Source organism: Raphanus sativus, chromosome 8 (assembly GCF_000801105.2).
Source record: "Raphanus sativus cultivar WK10039 chromosome 8, ASM80110v3, whole genome shotgun sequence".
NCBI classification, from domain to species: domain Eukaryota; kingdom Viridiplantae; phylum Streptophyta; class Magnoliopsida; order Brassicales; family Brassicaceae; genus Raphanus; species Raphanus sativus.
Window position 1 is genome coordinate 23,708,703 of NC_079518.1, and position 15,069 is coordinate 23,723,771.

A 15,069-nucleotide genomic window follows, 5' to 3' on the forward strand; every position below is an offset into this window, starting at 1 on the left:
TATTTTAAATATTTAAATATTAAATAAAAATGTGGAAAAAGTATGAAATAAAAATATTTAAGATTTAAAGAACTAGTCTATAAATAAAAATAGTTCAACTTCAAAATAGAATAATGAGTAAGATTATTCCATAATTGGAATTACCCTAGCCATTACTCTATTTTGAAGTAATGAGTAAATTACTCCATAAATAGAGTAATCCTAGCCATCACTCCATTTTGGAGTTGAAAATGGAATGAGATTGAAACATATTTTACTGTAAAATGATGTTTGAAGTAGAAAATGAAGTCGGGTTGGAGATGTCGAAAGCCATCTACCGACAAAAGACTACGCACCCTCCCGCAAGAGAAGAACTGAGAGACTTGACCACTGATAACTAGTAGATGCTACCATAAAAATGAACATCTGAGAAGCGAAACTCAGAACATAACCTTACAACCACAGAATACCAGCAAACAAGAAGATGAAATAGCACAGTAGATCTTTAAGATTTGAACATCCCAAAACTTAAAACACACACGAACGAACTACGCTTTACAAACGCCACAAACATGAGAACTCAGGACCGGTAGAAACCATCACGATTCACTGACGTCAGAAAACTAACTATTTAGACCAAAACCACCCTGAAGACTATAATACTATAAAAGCCCTTCGTATCTCCAACCCGAATCAAGCGAGACAAAGCCATAAACTCATGACGAGTAGAGATCACTGTTACACTGTCGGCTGACCCCCACCTCAAGCCACTCGATCTTTACACATACCACAATGATATAAAATGTATATAAGCTAGAGTATTCCACTTAACCAGATCCGCAGCCAAAGATGAAATTAATCGAAGAATCTACGATAGATATGGAAAGAAAGCTAATTGGACCGGCGGTGGCACTAACAAGGTTGCCATGCGCCGATCACCAGAAGTTACAAAAAATTTACTATTTTCTCATATCTCTACTTTTTGTTATAATGTAAAACTTATTCAAAACAAAAAAAAAACTTATTTACAAAATGTGGACATCAGTTTTCACTGGACAAATAACAAGGAAAATTATAAACTCTAATCAGAGAAGACGAGACACCATGCATGTATGTTAAAGAAGAAGCATAATATTAATTCTCAAATTCAAATATCAACTGAGTTATTAATCTAACATGGTCAATAAATTTTGATTCGACTCATTATCCGTACCGATTCGAACCAAAAAATTTAGATATGCATAACTATATGAAGCAAAACAAATACTAATATAAAATATTCGTAAAAAAAAAGTAAATCACAAATACTAATAGGAACGGATTCGATCTGTTATATTCATATATATAAATATATTTAAAGAAGTATATGTTTAAGTTATATAAATATTATATTTTATATAAGTTTTACATTATTTTTTATTTGCTATTTTTGTTAGCATTTTATTTACTAATTTATTGAATCATTTATTAGAATTAAAAGTAAATAAATTTTTATTTTTGTAATAAAATATTATTATTTTTGAATTTTTATTTATTTTTGATATTTTATTTATTTTTATGAATCGAATCAAATATACACTAAAATTTAAAAGTTTTCAGACCAAATATTCGAATGGCTACAAACCGAAGATCACGAATACTCCAAAAACACTCGAATATCCGATTCTTGTCCACCCTACATGGGGAAACACATATCGGCGGTTGTCAAGAATTTCTTAGATAGAGAATGAAAAGAAAAAAACGAAAAAGGTCCTGTAAGATTAATACAGAGTGGAGGGAGACAGAACTTTAATGTAATCAAATGTGGTTGCGATCTTCTAACATGTTACGGTCCTACCAACTCTCTACCTATACCCACCATTTTTTCTTTTATAATACCAACTTCAGTTTTATTTATAGTAGATTATCAAAGAAATTTGAACTAAAGGTTGCTAAATTATTTGAGAATTCTGTTTCGGTAATTAATTTAAAATACTATTTTTTCATTCCAGTAACTGACACTAAAAACTACTCATTTAAAAAGTATAGAATAATAGAAAGAAAGAAAAAAAGAAAAAAAGGCAAAAAACATGGGGAGAAGGAGAGAAGAAGAGGATTAGGCTGGTTGACTGCTTTCACTTCTGTCTCTATAATCACACCTCTGCAAAAGAACCTCTTTCTCTTCTACTCTCTCTCTCTTCTCTGAATCATCACACAATGCGAGTCTTCCCCAACTCATCCATGGCCATTCTCTCTCTTCTCCTCACAACCCTTCTCCTCTCCCTCCCTCTCCCTTCAACCCAAGACCTCAACGCCGACAGAGCCGCTCTCCTCTCTCTCCGCTCCGCCGTCGGCGGCCGCACATTCCGCTGGAACATCAGACAAACCTCACCTTGCAACTGGGCCGGGGTCAAATGCGACAACAACCGCGTCACCGCCCTCCGTCTCCCCGGCGTCTCTCTCTCAGGGACCATCCCCAACGGTATCTTCCCTAACTTAACTCGTCTCCGAACACTCAGCCTCCGTCTCAACGCCCTCACCGGCTCTCTCCCTCCCGATCTCAGCACCTGCTCCAATCTCCGCCACCTCTACCTGCAAGGAAACAGATTCTCCGGCCAAATACCCGAGAGCTTGTTCAGTCTCACTAACCTCGTGAGGCTTAACCTCGCCGAGAACAGCTTCACCGGAGGCATCTCTCCACGTTTCAAGAACCTCACGAGGCTTAAGACTCTGTTTCTTGAAGATAACAACCTCTCCGGTTCGATCCCTGATCTTGATTTACCGTTGGTTCAGTTCAACGTATCTAACAACTCACTGAACGGATCAATACCGAAGAGTCTTCAGAGATTCGAGTCCGGTTCGTTTCTTCAGACTTCACTCTGCGGCAAACCGCTCAAGATTTGCCCTGATGAGGTAACTGTACCGAGCCAGCCTACTTCTGGAGGAAACAGAACACCACCGAGTGTTGGAGAAGGCAATGAGAAGAGAAAAAACAAACTCTCAGGCGGAGCTATCGCCGGAATCGTGATCGGATGTGTTGTTGGTTTCGCGTTGATCGTTCTGATACTGATGGTACTCTGCCGGAAGAAGGGTGCCGTGGACGGTTCCACAATCAAACAGCAAGAATCCGTAGTCCCTAGGGAAGCAGCGGCGGATACCGGGTACTCGGTGACCGCCGCTGCAGCCGCGGCGATGACCGGGAACTCAAAAGCTGGAGAAATGGCTGGTCCGGGGGCTAAGAAGCTTGTGTTCTTCGGTAACGCTACTAAGGTTTTCGATCTTGAGGATTTGTTGAGAGCTTCGGCGGAGGTTCTTGGGAAAGGAACGTTTGGGACGGCGTATAAGGCGGTTCTTGACGCGGTTACGGTCGTGGCGGTGAAGAGGCTGAAGGATGTGGTGATGCCGGATAAAGACTTCAGGGAGAAGATTGAGTTGGTTGGTGCGATGGATCATGAGAACTTGGTGCCGTTGAGGGCTTACTATCTTAGTAGAGACGAGAAGCTTCTTGTCTATGACTTCATGCACATGGGAAGCTTGTCTGCTCTCTTACATGGTTAGTTTTTACTAAAAACTTGTGATTATGTTTGTTAAATTAGTGCTTGTCGGCTATGTATAGCTTCATATAGGCTCTTTGAATTGTTTAAACGGTTAAGGTTTAACGTTTAACAAATATATATATATATATATATATATTTGAATAGCTTCATATAGGTTTTAATTTTTTTTTAAATATAATTTTGGGGAAATTATACAAATTATCTTTTAAAATTTGGGGACTTATTATATGCTATTGTTTCACTTTGCCTATGCTTAGGACCGGTTCTAATGCTTAATATCTTTGATGTTGTGCTCAGGAAACAGAGGAGCGGGAAGGACTCCACTAACTTGGGATGCACGTTCACGAATTGCTCTTGGTGCAGCTCGTGGCTTAGACTACCTTCACTCACAAGGAACCTCCACCTCTCACGGCAATGTCAAATCCTCAAACATCCTCTTAACCAAGTCATACGACGCCAAAGTCTCGGACTTTGGTTTGTCCCAGCTCGTATCAGCCTCAACTACGACTCCAAACCGTGGTACGGGTTACCGTGCGCCTGAAGTAACCGATCCTAAACGTGTGTCGCAGAAAGGTGACGTGTACAGCTTCGGTGTGGTGATTCTTGAGCTGATTACGGGTAAAGCTCCTTCCAACTCGGTGATGAACGAGGAAGGAGTTGATCTGCCGAGATGGGTTAAGTCTGTGGTGAGAGATGAGTGGAGGAGAGAGGTTTTTGACTCGGAGCTGCTTAGCTTGGAAAGGGAGGAAGAAGAGATGATGGAGGAGATGGTGCAGCTAGGGATTGAGTGTACGTCACAGCATCCGGACCAGAGGCCTGAGATGGCTGAAGTGGTTAGGAAGATTGAGAATTTGAGATGGTCTGGTCCTGATCAAGTGGATGAAGCTTATTAATTAAGAATTAATAATTGGATTTTTAATTATTAATAGTTTAAGTTAATCAATGGTTGGGGGCAAAATTGATATGAGTTATTGGTTTTAGAATCTTTCAGTTTTAAAATTTTAACTTGTGTTTTTGACCCCACTTGCTAAAAGGAGATGGGTTTTAGTGGTTAAGTCTGGTGGCATTTGCATTTGTTTGTTTGTGTTGGGCGTGAGGATTTGGTGGTGATTGTAATTATTGTCACTTGTCTTCTTGAATATTTTAATTTTAATTTAGTTATATGCTGCTCATCTTTTTTATTTATTTATTTATTATTAATTTTTGCTGACCCTACTGTATTATCATGCTTGTAAGTTGTAACTTGAGCGGCGGCAAACCAAATATTTGTTTGCATGGTCATGTTTACATGTCCATGCAACCGCAACCTACGAGTAAATCTTGTTTGTTTGTCGTACCATTTTGTGACTAGTCACGGCAATCAATCATAGAGATCAATCAGTTGTAAGTTGCAAATACAAATTAAACTTTAAATCGTTAATTTCAGTGATATAGATCAACGAATATTCAATACAAGCAACAAACAGTAAAACAGGAACAAAATGTTGCGACTTGACTTGATATCACAATAAGAAGTCCCAAGGACAGGTAAAAGAAACAGAGCCGATATAGTGGCAAGGGCATTTGATCACTGTCTTTAAAAGTAAATGTGCTTACTTTGCGGAATAAACTCTATACGTTGAGACAGTTTGGTAGTGATTTGGTTGGCCACTTGCGGAGCACCTTTTTTCGATAGGTTTCTACACGTTACTTGAGTAGTGTGTAATTATATCTGAAAATAAATTTGATAAATTATAGTGAGAAAACTAGTTAAAATATTTGATACTCGGCGGTTATAGTACTGTTTTAAATCGCAGTTTGATTTTCATAAAACTCTGTTTGTCGTATCTGTACCACTTTTCCCTACTTGTTTTAATGTTTTGCTCATTTCAATACATCCAACCAACACTATAGCTATCATATCCATATTCTATATATTTGTGTATGACAACAAGTTATATCAATATATCATCTTGCCTTTTGTTATCGTTTGTTATCACTGACCCAAATCTAATTTAGTTCCGATGTAGTGACAGCTAAATTATACCAAAAGTAAACACTTGGCAAATGAATGAATGAATGAATACGAAATTTGCAATTATTGAATTGTAGACAAACTCATTAATATTTTTTACTGATGAGTGAACCCAGCCCATTTTTGTTGTTTTTGGATCACAAACCCCACTTTGCATTTTTGGCTACCAAACATTTACAGCTTTTTGAGTAAAGCAATTAATGCATATGGCTATGAAATAGGTGAGAATGGGTGCAACTGCAACAGTACTAAGGCTGCTATAATTGTATGACTTTTTTTAGAGAGGTCCCCAAAGTATCTAGACAGCACATACCCATGATAGCGAGGGACCATAAAGAGCGAGATGGTCTCACGTTTGATGCTTTGAGAGAGAGAAACATAAAGAAGAAGAAGACAACGAGAGAGTGATGATTCTATTTCATGTGCAGCCTAAAATCATCCACAAACAGTTAAGGAATATTGAGATAATGTTTCACTTAATTTACTTAGACACATCATTTCACAACCTCTCTCTGAAGGTGGAAATGCCAAAGCCTGAAACCATGTTCATATATAACCACAAATCCAAACAAATATTAACCAGCTACATAGCGCAAAACACTATGCGTTATGCGGCCAAATAATGTTTCAATATCCATTTTCCCTTTTTGTTTTCCTCTCTTTTTCTTTACGTCTCTGCAAATGTGTAACACGATGCATCACAAAGAGTAAAACTTAGAAGAAAATATTAGTAACCAAAGAAATTGACTTACATGTACAGAAATATCAAGTAGCTTTGATTTGTTTGTTATCTTCGATGCAAATTTGCTGGTGTTCCATCTTTCTGACCTTTGGATATCACATCATAGTTGATATATGCCAGCTGCGATAGGTTCTTCATAGTTCATACCGTAAAAATAGCAAAAGTTAGAATGGTATATATTAACTGGCTCTTGATAAGAATCAAAGACGGAATCCAAATTAATTACTCAGACGAATGTAACTAGTGATCCTCTCACAAGCTTAATCACCTCGTCTTACAAACATCCATCCCCAATTACAGAATATACAAACACATCAACTCAAGTGGTTAAATCTCTAACTACTCAAGTTCATAACCTATCAACCTAAAGCCAGTTCTTGACTTGAACTGGATGGAGGCAGAGCACACTAGTTCATAACCTACCAACCTAAAGTAGCATTCCGAAAATTGTCGATAAAAGCTAACAACTTATGTAAAGATAACAATTCTGAAAATGAAACTTGAAAAGGAACTTCTATAACTGTAATAATCGTATACTTGGATGATGACAAGGGATCTTCGGAGGGGAGTATACATTACCTTGAACGAGAAATTATCGAATGGGTTATTTTTAGACACGTTAGTTTCCAACTCCGCAGATCCGCCACGTTCATCAATCTGCATACCATCATTGATCCACTTTAGGGACATTTTACGCAATCTATAAACGTAACGCCAATATTTCTGAGGAAAGAGAGCAGACGACATTACCTCTTCGTTGGGATCATTGCTCAGGCAACCACTGCTGCCACTTTCACTAGAATCTCCATTCTCATTGGTTGGAAAACATTGCTTATCCGAAAAACTAGGCTGGTAGCGACACTGGAAGTAACTTGTGTCAAGAACATCTTCTGAATCCGGCACAAATGCAGCCTAGAAAAAACATGCAAATACAATGCGAAAGAACAAAAAAAAAAAAGAAATGAGATTGCAAAGCTTGTGACTTTAGAAGCACAAAGATAAATGAATTCACCTTCTGCTCTGCTAGAGTGTCCCAGTTTATGTCTTTAAAGAAGATGTGCTGCTTTACCTGTGTCATGTTATTTGTTTCATCACTACACAACACTTTACCAAAAAGCTGGAATCATTCCTTCAAGAAAAATAAATTCAACGTCACCTCAGCAGCCCCTCTAGCTCCAAGTCTCCGATGAGGATCTTCCGTTAGTAACCTGGATAAAGCATATGACAAAATCTTAGGGAAAATAATACACTCGTCTCCTTTTCAATTCAGAAAGATCACTAACCGATCTATCAAATCACGGGCTTCATGGCTCATCTCCTCTGGAACACTAGGCCATGGTATATTACGGTTGAGGATATTGTCAAATATTTGCTAGAATCCAACAAAGAAGATGCAGATCCAATATCAGGAAACTGGAGAGTGAAATAGAGATATAAAATACTCTGTCGCACGTTTTGAAGATGTGAAATAAAAAGTTACAAAGATAATTGGCCATTACAAAAAAACACACACGGCATTTGATGACCACCGAAAGGTAGAACCTCAGTTTCTAGAGCCTTGAGAAACCTCTATCTCGTCTATCATCACTAACTACGAGAACAGTGCAATATCTATTCAATTTCAAGTCACTGACCTCAGGATGATCAGCGTTGAAGGGTGGAATCCCCACAATGAATTCAAACAAAATGATACCAACAGACCACCAATCCGCAGTTGCACCTGAACATTTATGGAACTGTGTCAATCTTTACAGTCTTGGTATGGAATAAACAGAATCGAATATCTGAAACTATTGTCAGACAGGCAGCACAGCAGAGCAACAATTTGGTACAATTCTGAGTGGCCTAATTTAACGAATAGGCTATAAGCTTTCCACCAGATGAGAACTGTTATTCAGATTTACAATCTCAACCCAGGACTCATCATTTAATCTCAACTCAGCACTAATTTCTACTCAAACGTACGATTTGGAATAATAGAGACAAACAGAAAAAAAGATTAGAAGGAAGCATGTGTGCACCATGTCCTGTCCCCAGAAGAATTTCCGGCGCCAAGTAGTCAGGAGTGCCGACTGCAGACCGCTTATCACGACTTCCAAACTCATTCTCCGATGTTGTCCATTTTGGTTTCTCCTCAAGAAACAGAGACGACGCACCAAAATCTGGACCAGAGAGATCATCGGTGCTGCTGATGAGACCAACTTTGGAGAGCCCAAAATCTGTTAACTGCGCAGATGAAACAAAAAGGTAACATAAGCTCTGTAGGAAGCATAGTTCTGATATATATATATTCTATTTACAGTCTCATAAATGTAGAGGCTAATTCTCTGTGTCTTATGAGTATCTGAAAAAGACTAATCTGCAGAGCGTCACATTGCATGACATAACCTAAACATTCTGAAAGGCTGATACTATTCAAAATAAGTTCCCAAATGGTTATTACCTTAACATGACCATCATGTGCAATCAACAAATTGTCAGGTTTCAAATCACGATGCACAACGCCCTCAGAGTGTAGATATTCCAAAGCAAGGATCTGTTACGGTTAATCGACAATGAACGACAACATCTTGATATAATTCCTTACTATTATGGGATGATCTGTGTGAGTATTACACACTTACCACTTCAGCAATGTATACACGGGCATTACTTTCATCCATGCAACCTATATTTTTCAACAGCGAATAAAAATCACCTCCACCCAGGTATTCCATCACAAGATACAGGTTTTCGCGAGAAGTAAAAGAATAGAAGAATCGAACCTGGGCAAAAAGAAGGTTATGTTAGAAATAAGGAAATCTCTGGAAAGAAAAAAAAATATGCTGTAAAAAGCTAGCGCAGCTCACCACAAAGGGATTGCGGACGTTGATCAAAATATCTCGTTCAGCAAGTATACTTTCAACAGCATTCTTGCGGATCATATCTGCCTTCTTCAGAACCTATGGAGTATGACAGTCCCAAGAAACAAGATTTAGAAAAACAGTTAGATTGATTCTGCCAACCATGTCAGCCGAACTGTACAGACAGAATCTTTCACAAGAGTAAACGAAGCAAAACAAACTGAACTTTAGAATACCTTAATTGCAAATAGGTCTCCTGTTGTTCTCTTTTTAGCCAAAAGAACTCGCCCAAAAGCTCCCCTACTAATTTCTTTTAACTCATCAAAATCATCTATGGATATGCGGTCATGCAGATGTACTGGGCTGGTCCTCAAGCTGCGAATAACATCATCATCTTCCAAAGGAGCATCTTCATCAATTACGGTGCTTGATAGGTCGAACTTTTCATCATCTAGAAGCTGAAGATACTTTTCCCTACATAATAAAGAAAGACACTCTTTCAGTATTTTCCTCAACTGACAAGAGTGTAGTTCTGGAGACCAGAAGTTCATCTCCCAGAACACTTGCATTGCTAGTAAAGACACCATGGGGTTTGATCCAAAAATATATTTGAAGACAAAAATAGTAATAGGAACTCACTGTATCAACTTTTCTATGCGTGTCCCAAAAGTTTCTACTGTAAGCGCATCAAAATTTCTGCGGTCTATGACAACCCTCAAGTCATCAAGACAGGAAAGTAAGAGTCGAATGGACCGATCACCATCTGGAATGGCATTTGATGCGCGTCTTGCAATGTCAGCAAGTTCAGTTATCTGCATCATCAGTTGTCCAGGGTCTCTTATTCGTCAGCGCGCATATTTAATAACAAAAAACTAGGAAAATATGAACATCGAGCAGAACCATCACATACCTGTGGAATATCATCCAGGTCATGGAATGTACCCTTGCCTCCTAAAAACAGTTCAACTGGATCGGATCTAGGAGTTGGAATGGGGGATCTAGGGGTCATGCTACCGCCAGATGAAGCAGTCATGCCTTGATCAGACTTGGGACCAAAACGAGTTCTGCATGACAATGAAGTGAAACCTCTCATATCATCCATGAAAGCTGAATTATCTGCCTCCGGAAAACAGTCAAGCATGTCCTCGGACCCTCTTCGCGACCAGTCGCTTAGCTTTGGGGAGAGAGCATCAGATTCTCCGGTCAAGCTCGCCTTAGATATTTTCATACCATCTGGACTTTCTACCGCCTCTAGGCTATCTTTCTGTATGAATGTCTCTGTTATCTTGTCAAGAGTTACAGCAACTGCCACCAACCGTTCATCAACACTCAGACCCTTTTGGTCATATTTATCAGCCAACGCACAGACTATAGAGTGATCTTCCACGTGGGTGGTAGGAACATCCTCTTCGCATATACGACAAATAATTGAACTTTCCTCAGAAATATATGACTGATCCCCCCAGTAACCCCAAGAAACATTGTGCCGATGCTTGGTCATATGTTCATGAGACAATTTTTTGGGAGAACTCTCTGGCGGCTTAGAAACAGTCATATCATCACTCGTAGCTACTTTTGGAGGTTCAGTTTTGCTATCAGTCTGCTCTTTTGATACTGTAGATTCTTTTACACCCTTTGACGCTGGAGATGGAAGTTTTTTCCAAGAAGACATTCTGTCCATGTTTACATGTGATTCAGAATCCTTTGAAGTTTCATTGTACGGTGAAGAGAGAGGAGATGGACGATTAACAAAGTCCTCTTTCCAATTAAAACCACGCTGCTCCTGACTAAAAGCTTTCTTGGTGGATGGTACCTTTAAGGCCGTGGCAGCAGTTGATCCCCTCCTATCCCTAACTTCTCCGGTGGGGACTCTTTTATCCGCAGAATGCAAGACTCTCGACTGACGTACGGCCTCTTCCTCCTGCCCCCAACTTTCCTTATGAAATTGAAGTAGTCTCGTACATCTGGTAAGGATAAACAGCATCCGAGTGTGAAGCTTCTTGAGCACCCCCGGGGGAAGCTCCTGACGTCTATCATCTAACTCTTGAACTATGCCCTCACACTGAAGCCAGAACTCTCCTGACGTAGACTTGGTACATTTCTGTGCCAAGATCAACAAGTCGTAAATCGTTACCTCCCACTCAGGATGACTTTCCGCATATTCCTCAGAAATCTCAATCAGGTCTCCAGCAAATACTCCAAGGTCCAAATTTACTTCTTCCTTTGCTTTATCAAACTTGGTCCGGATTAGATTCAAGATCTCCTACAAAAGCCAGAGACAGTAGCCCTCAAGATTAGAGCATGCATTTAAACAAATTACAAGTGAAATTAATAAAGAGACTACTACCTCAACGCTATTTGACCTACGAGGCTTCCATAAAGGATAAGGCCTTACACCTTTGGAGTTCAACTCATGAGAAAAGCTCTTGATGTCACCAGAAAACCTCCTTCTTGGAGCACTGGTCATACGAAGTAAGGCCTGGTTACGAGGTGTTTCTGGCTCCAATTCATATGAATTCTACAAAGATACACGTCATCACCAATGTCACTTAGAACTTAGTATATACATAATAACACAAACAAATTTTAAAATGGTAAAGCGAGGACTAAGGAGAGAGCGGAACTATACCTCTGGTGTGCCAGCGCCGCCAGGTGGCACCTTGAGCTTACCTGCTTAGTAACATACAAAATCAATCAACATTTTCCACGATAACAGAATATAGTGAGTCAGCATTACCAGTGCTCAATGCCGGCATTGACGGAACTTTGCTTTGCCGATCAACATTCGTTTCCTTCTTCTTCGTATTGCTACTACTACTCGAACCAGAGTCCCAACGAGTAACCGGCTTGGGCGGGATCGAAACCGCTTTATCATCCCCGAAATTGAAGAAGCTCTCCTGCGGTAACGGGCCGGACCTCGTCTTGATTCGATTTAAACCTAGAGACGACGCCAGGATAGGCGTTTCGGCAGTTAGTTTACTCGGTTCAGACGACAATTTCGATTTTCCGGGGACTTGATCGGACGAGGAGGTTTCTTTGGCCTTTGGTGATGAACCATCCTTCTTCTTGAAACCGTCCAAGACTCCGGCGAAAGGAGAATGGCTTGACTTAGGGCTTTTGGATTTATGGTTATCGGATCCGATTGGAGAGTTTGAGCCGACGGATCGGGGACTGTTGGAGCTATCGGAGGATCCTGATTTCTTCGAGGAGAAGAAGAGCTTCGTTTTCTTAAAAACCATATTTGATTTTTTTGCCCCTACCTGCGTCTCCAAACTCCAATCTCTGTTACGAAGAAGAAGAGGAAGAGGACGCAACAGTGAAAGTGGGGAAGCTAATTATATCTTTTTTAGGGGAAGGAGAAGTTAGTCAGACCTGTTAATGACGAAACCTTGACTATACCATTAGATGTTAATGACTTTCAGCAGAGGATTAAGGACTTAAGAATATCCATTATTGTTGGTCTCTTTAGTATTTTCACCTAAATGAATAATAGTAAAAAAGTAGTATGCGATTCAAAAAATAGAAAACTGTTATGAATATTATGTTTATGGATGTCCAGCCCATTAGATATTTACTTTTAATCTTGGCCCGTTTATGGCCCATTGTATTTAGGCACATGTCGCCATGTATTTCCTATATAAGGAACACTTTGATTCAATAATATAACAGAGTTTCACAACACGTTATCAGCACGAAACTCTGAAATCCCGAGCTACCTCAAAAATCCTAATTGACGGCGCCACTTCAAACAGCTCGTTCTCTTCAACCGTAAGGATCCAGACGACGAGCCACATATCAAATTGAAGCTCTTGACGAGACGAATCCAACGCCGTCGGCCTCGACTCTATCTGACGTCGGACGCGCTCTCAATCGCTATTCTAAGACGCGCCGTCAAGTGACCTAAAACCCTAATTTCGGTTGCAACTTCAAACTGTCATATCTCTCTAACCGTAAGGACTCAGATGACGATCAACCTATCAAATTGAAGATCTCGACGAGAAGAATCCAGTGCCGCAAACGTCACATCAATCCGATTTCAGACGCGCGCTCACCTCCCGTTTTAAGCTGCGCCGTCAAAACCCTAATCCATCTACGATCTCTCTTTCTCTTGGTGGTCCGGTTTCAGATCTTCTCTAAACAAAGGTAAACTGTCTGAAACTCTAAAAGAGAACACAAACAATCGAATTTGGTTTGATGTTAAAGGTTATGACAATTAAAATCTTGCAAAATCCCTAACAACCATTCCGGCCCTAGCCGTGGGAAAGGTTATGGACGAGGTCGTGACACATTTAAGACACATGGGCGAGGACGAGGCCGCAGTACCACACCCGGCTTTAGCCGTGGTCGAGGTCGAGGTCGAAGTGTGTCTTTTAAACCTTAAATAAAATATTTTTTGTGTCACAAATGTGGTATGGGTAATCACTGGGCAAATAATTGCCAAACTCCAAAGCACTTGTATGAGCTTTACATAGAGAGTTTGAAGAAAAATCCGGAAGCCAACATGGCTTACCGAGATGGTGAAGATGACATGGATCATGACCATACTGATCAAATAGAGTATGAAACTCATGAAAAAGAAAATGATCAGATGGATTATGAGACTTCAGATGCCTTGAAAAAAATTTCGACATCAAAACTCTATGATATGGATAAGAGTATATATGAGTTTATAAATAAGAGTATAGTCACTCGGCCAAGGCATTATATACACCTAATAAAAGACCCATTGAGTTATAAAGATTTAAAAATGAATGGTTTCCGCATTGAACCAATGGGCAAAAGAAATATAAATTCCTTAAGATTATAAAGAAAGTAAAAATCGCCCAAGGCATAAAAATGGTCGAGACTGTACTCCCAACTGATCTAAACTATGCTAAAAGATCAGTATGATAAAGGCAAAAGGCCTAGGTAACCAGATAGGTTGACCACAAAATTTTATACACTTTATGGCATGACTGGACTAGCCATCCAGGTCTTTAAAATTGATGCAAAGATTGATATCGAAAAAGGCACAAAAGAGTTATCCCATAGAATCTCACGTTGTGTAACATGTACACAAGGGAAACTCAATAGGCTATAATGTTCCAAGCATCTAAAATATTTATAGCATGTTCATGAGGGAGAGAAATGACACTCCCGTGGTCCATGAACAACACTAAAAATCCGAGTGACATGGTCTATGACCATGATAGAACTTGGCCGAATTCTTTGTGATACAAAGATCACTAGCTAATGCTTGGGAACACATGGATTTACATGTAATAAAAATATGCATCAGGCCATATAAAGTGAGCATAGATATTCCCATCTAAGAATGATAAAGGGTCATGATCCAGACATAGACCATCCTAAAAGATTATGTATAGACCACCACAATAATATGTGCCGTCTAGGATGGAACCTCATAAAAAGATGAGATAAGATTGGGAATATATGTTGGATATGAGAATGCTTTCTCCCACGATTTTATAAGAAACCTTGAGCCAAATATGGGTGATCAGATTAAGGCCAGGTTTACGGATTGCATGATTAAATCCGACTATCCAACATCAGGGGGAGAAAGAAATAAGCTGGTACAAGTATAAAGAAATGGAATGGTATTAACCATCCTTGTCTTGGCAAGATCCTCGGACCAGAGAATATGATTTAAGACGTCCAAAGAAAGATCATACAAAGCTAGCTAAAAGAATGCCAGACAAATTAGACCCGAAAAGAAAAGAAAAAGAATGACTAAGTCATACCAGCTTAAGCACCACGAAATTAATGTCCTAGAAGAGACATAATCAAGTTGCTATAGAGTCTAAAGATAGACCAACATGTTCCATAAGATAAGGAACCTCGGAAATAAAAAGAAAGGTGCAAATAAAAGACATATCTGAGGTCATAAGAGAAACCAGACTAGACATTTAGATAAGGCTGCGCAGCTGAACATCTAAGATACCAGACCATGTAGTT

General features: G+C 39.5%; 2 protein-coding genes across 4 annotated transcripts; one reads left to right on the forward strand and one right to left on the reverse strand.

Moving 5' to 3' along the window:
• Positions 1-2,014: 2,014 nt before the first annotated feature.
• LOC108822911 (probable inactive receptor kinase At1g48480) lies at positions 2,015-4,687 on the forward strand. Its single transcript, XM_018596111.2, has 2 exons — positions 2,015-3,511; positions 3,813-4,687. The coding sequence occupies exons 1-2, from the start codon at positions 2,176-2,178 to the stop codon at positions 4,406-4,408; spliced, it is 1,932 nt and encodes a 643-aa protein (XP_018451613.1). The 5' UTR covers positions 2,015-2,175; the 3' UTR covers positions 4,409-4,687.
• A 1,234-nt stretch (positions 4,688-5,921) lies between these two features.
• Positions 5,922-12,518, reverse strand: LOC108822556 (probable serine/threonine protein kinase IRE3). Of its 3 annotated transcripts, none has more exons than XM_056992124.1 (18): positions 11,852-12,516; positions 11,744-11,784; positions 11,459-11,632; positions 10,025-11,374; positions 9,754-9,926; positions 9,351-9,588; positions 9,121-9,213; positions 8,896-9,036; positions 8,715-8,807; positions 8,293-8,497; positions 7,906-7,991; positions 7,555-7,643; positions 7,428-7,479; positions 7,284-7,340; positions 7,022-7,183; positions 6,851-6,928; positions 6,282-6,403; positions 5,922-6,204 (listed from the first exon to the last, which is right to left on the reverse strand). In XM_056992124.1, exons 1-17 carry the CDS (start codon positions 12,351-12,353, stop codon positions 6,317-6,319), a joined length of 3,621 nt encoding a protein of 1,206 aa, XP_056848104.1. In that variant the 5' UTR covers positions 12,354-12,516; the 3' UTR covers positions 5,922-6,204; positions 6,282-6,316. The 3 variants fall into 3 exon arrangements, 2 of the variants coding, with proteins under 2 accessions (XP_056848104.1, XP_018451173.2); XM_018595671.2 differs by having other exon boundaries at positions 10,025-11,377; positions 11,462-11,632; positions 11,852-12,515; XR_001944883.2 differs by lacking the exons at positions 5,922-6,204; positions 6,282-6,403; positions 6,851-6,928; positions 7,022-7,183 and having other exon boundaries at positions 7,278-7,340; positions 7,555-7,684; positions 10,025-11,377; positions 11,462-11,632; positions 11,852-12,518.
• Between the last annotated feature and the right edge of the window lie 2,551 nt (positions 12,519-15,069).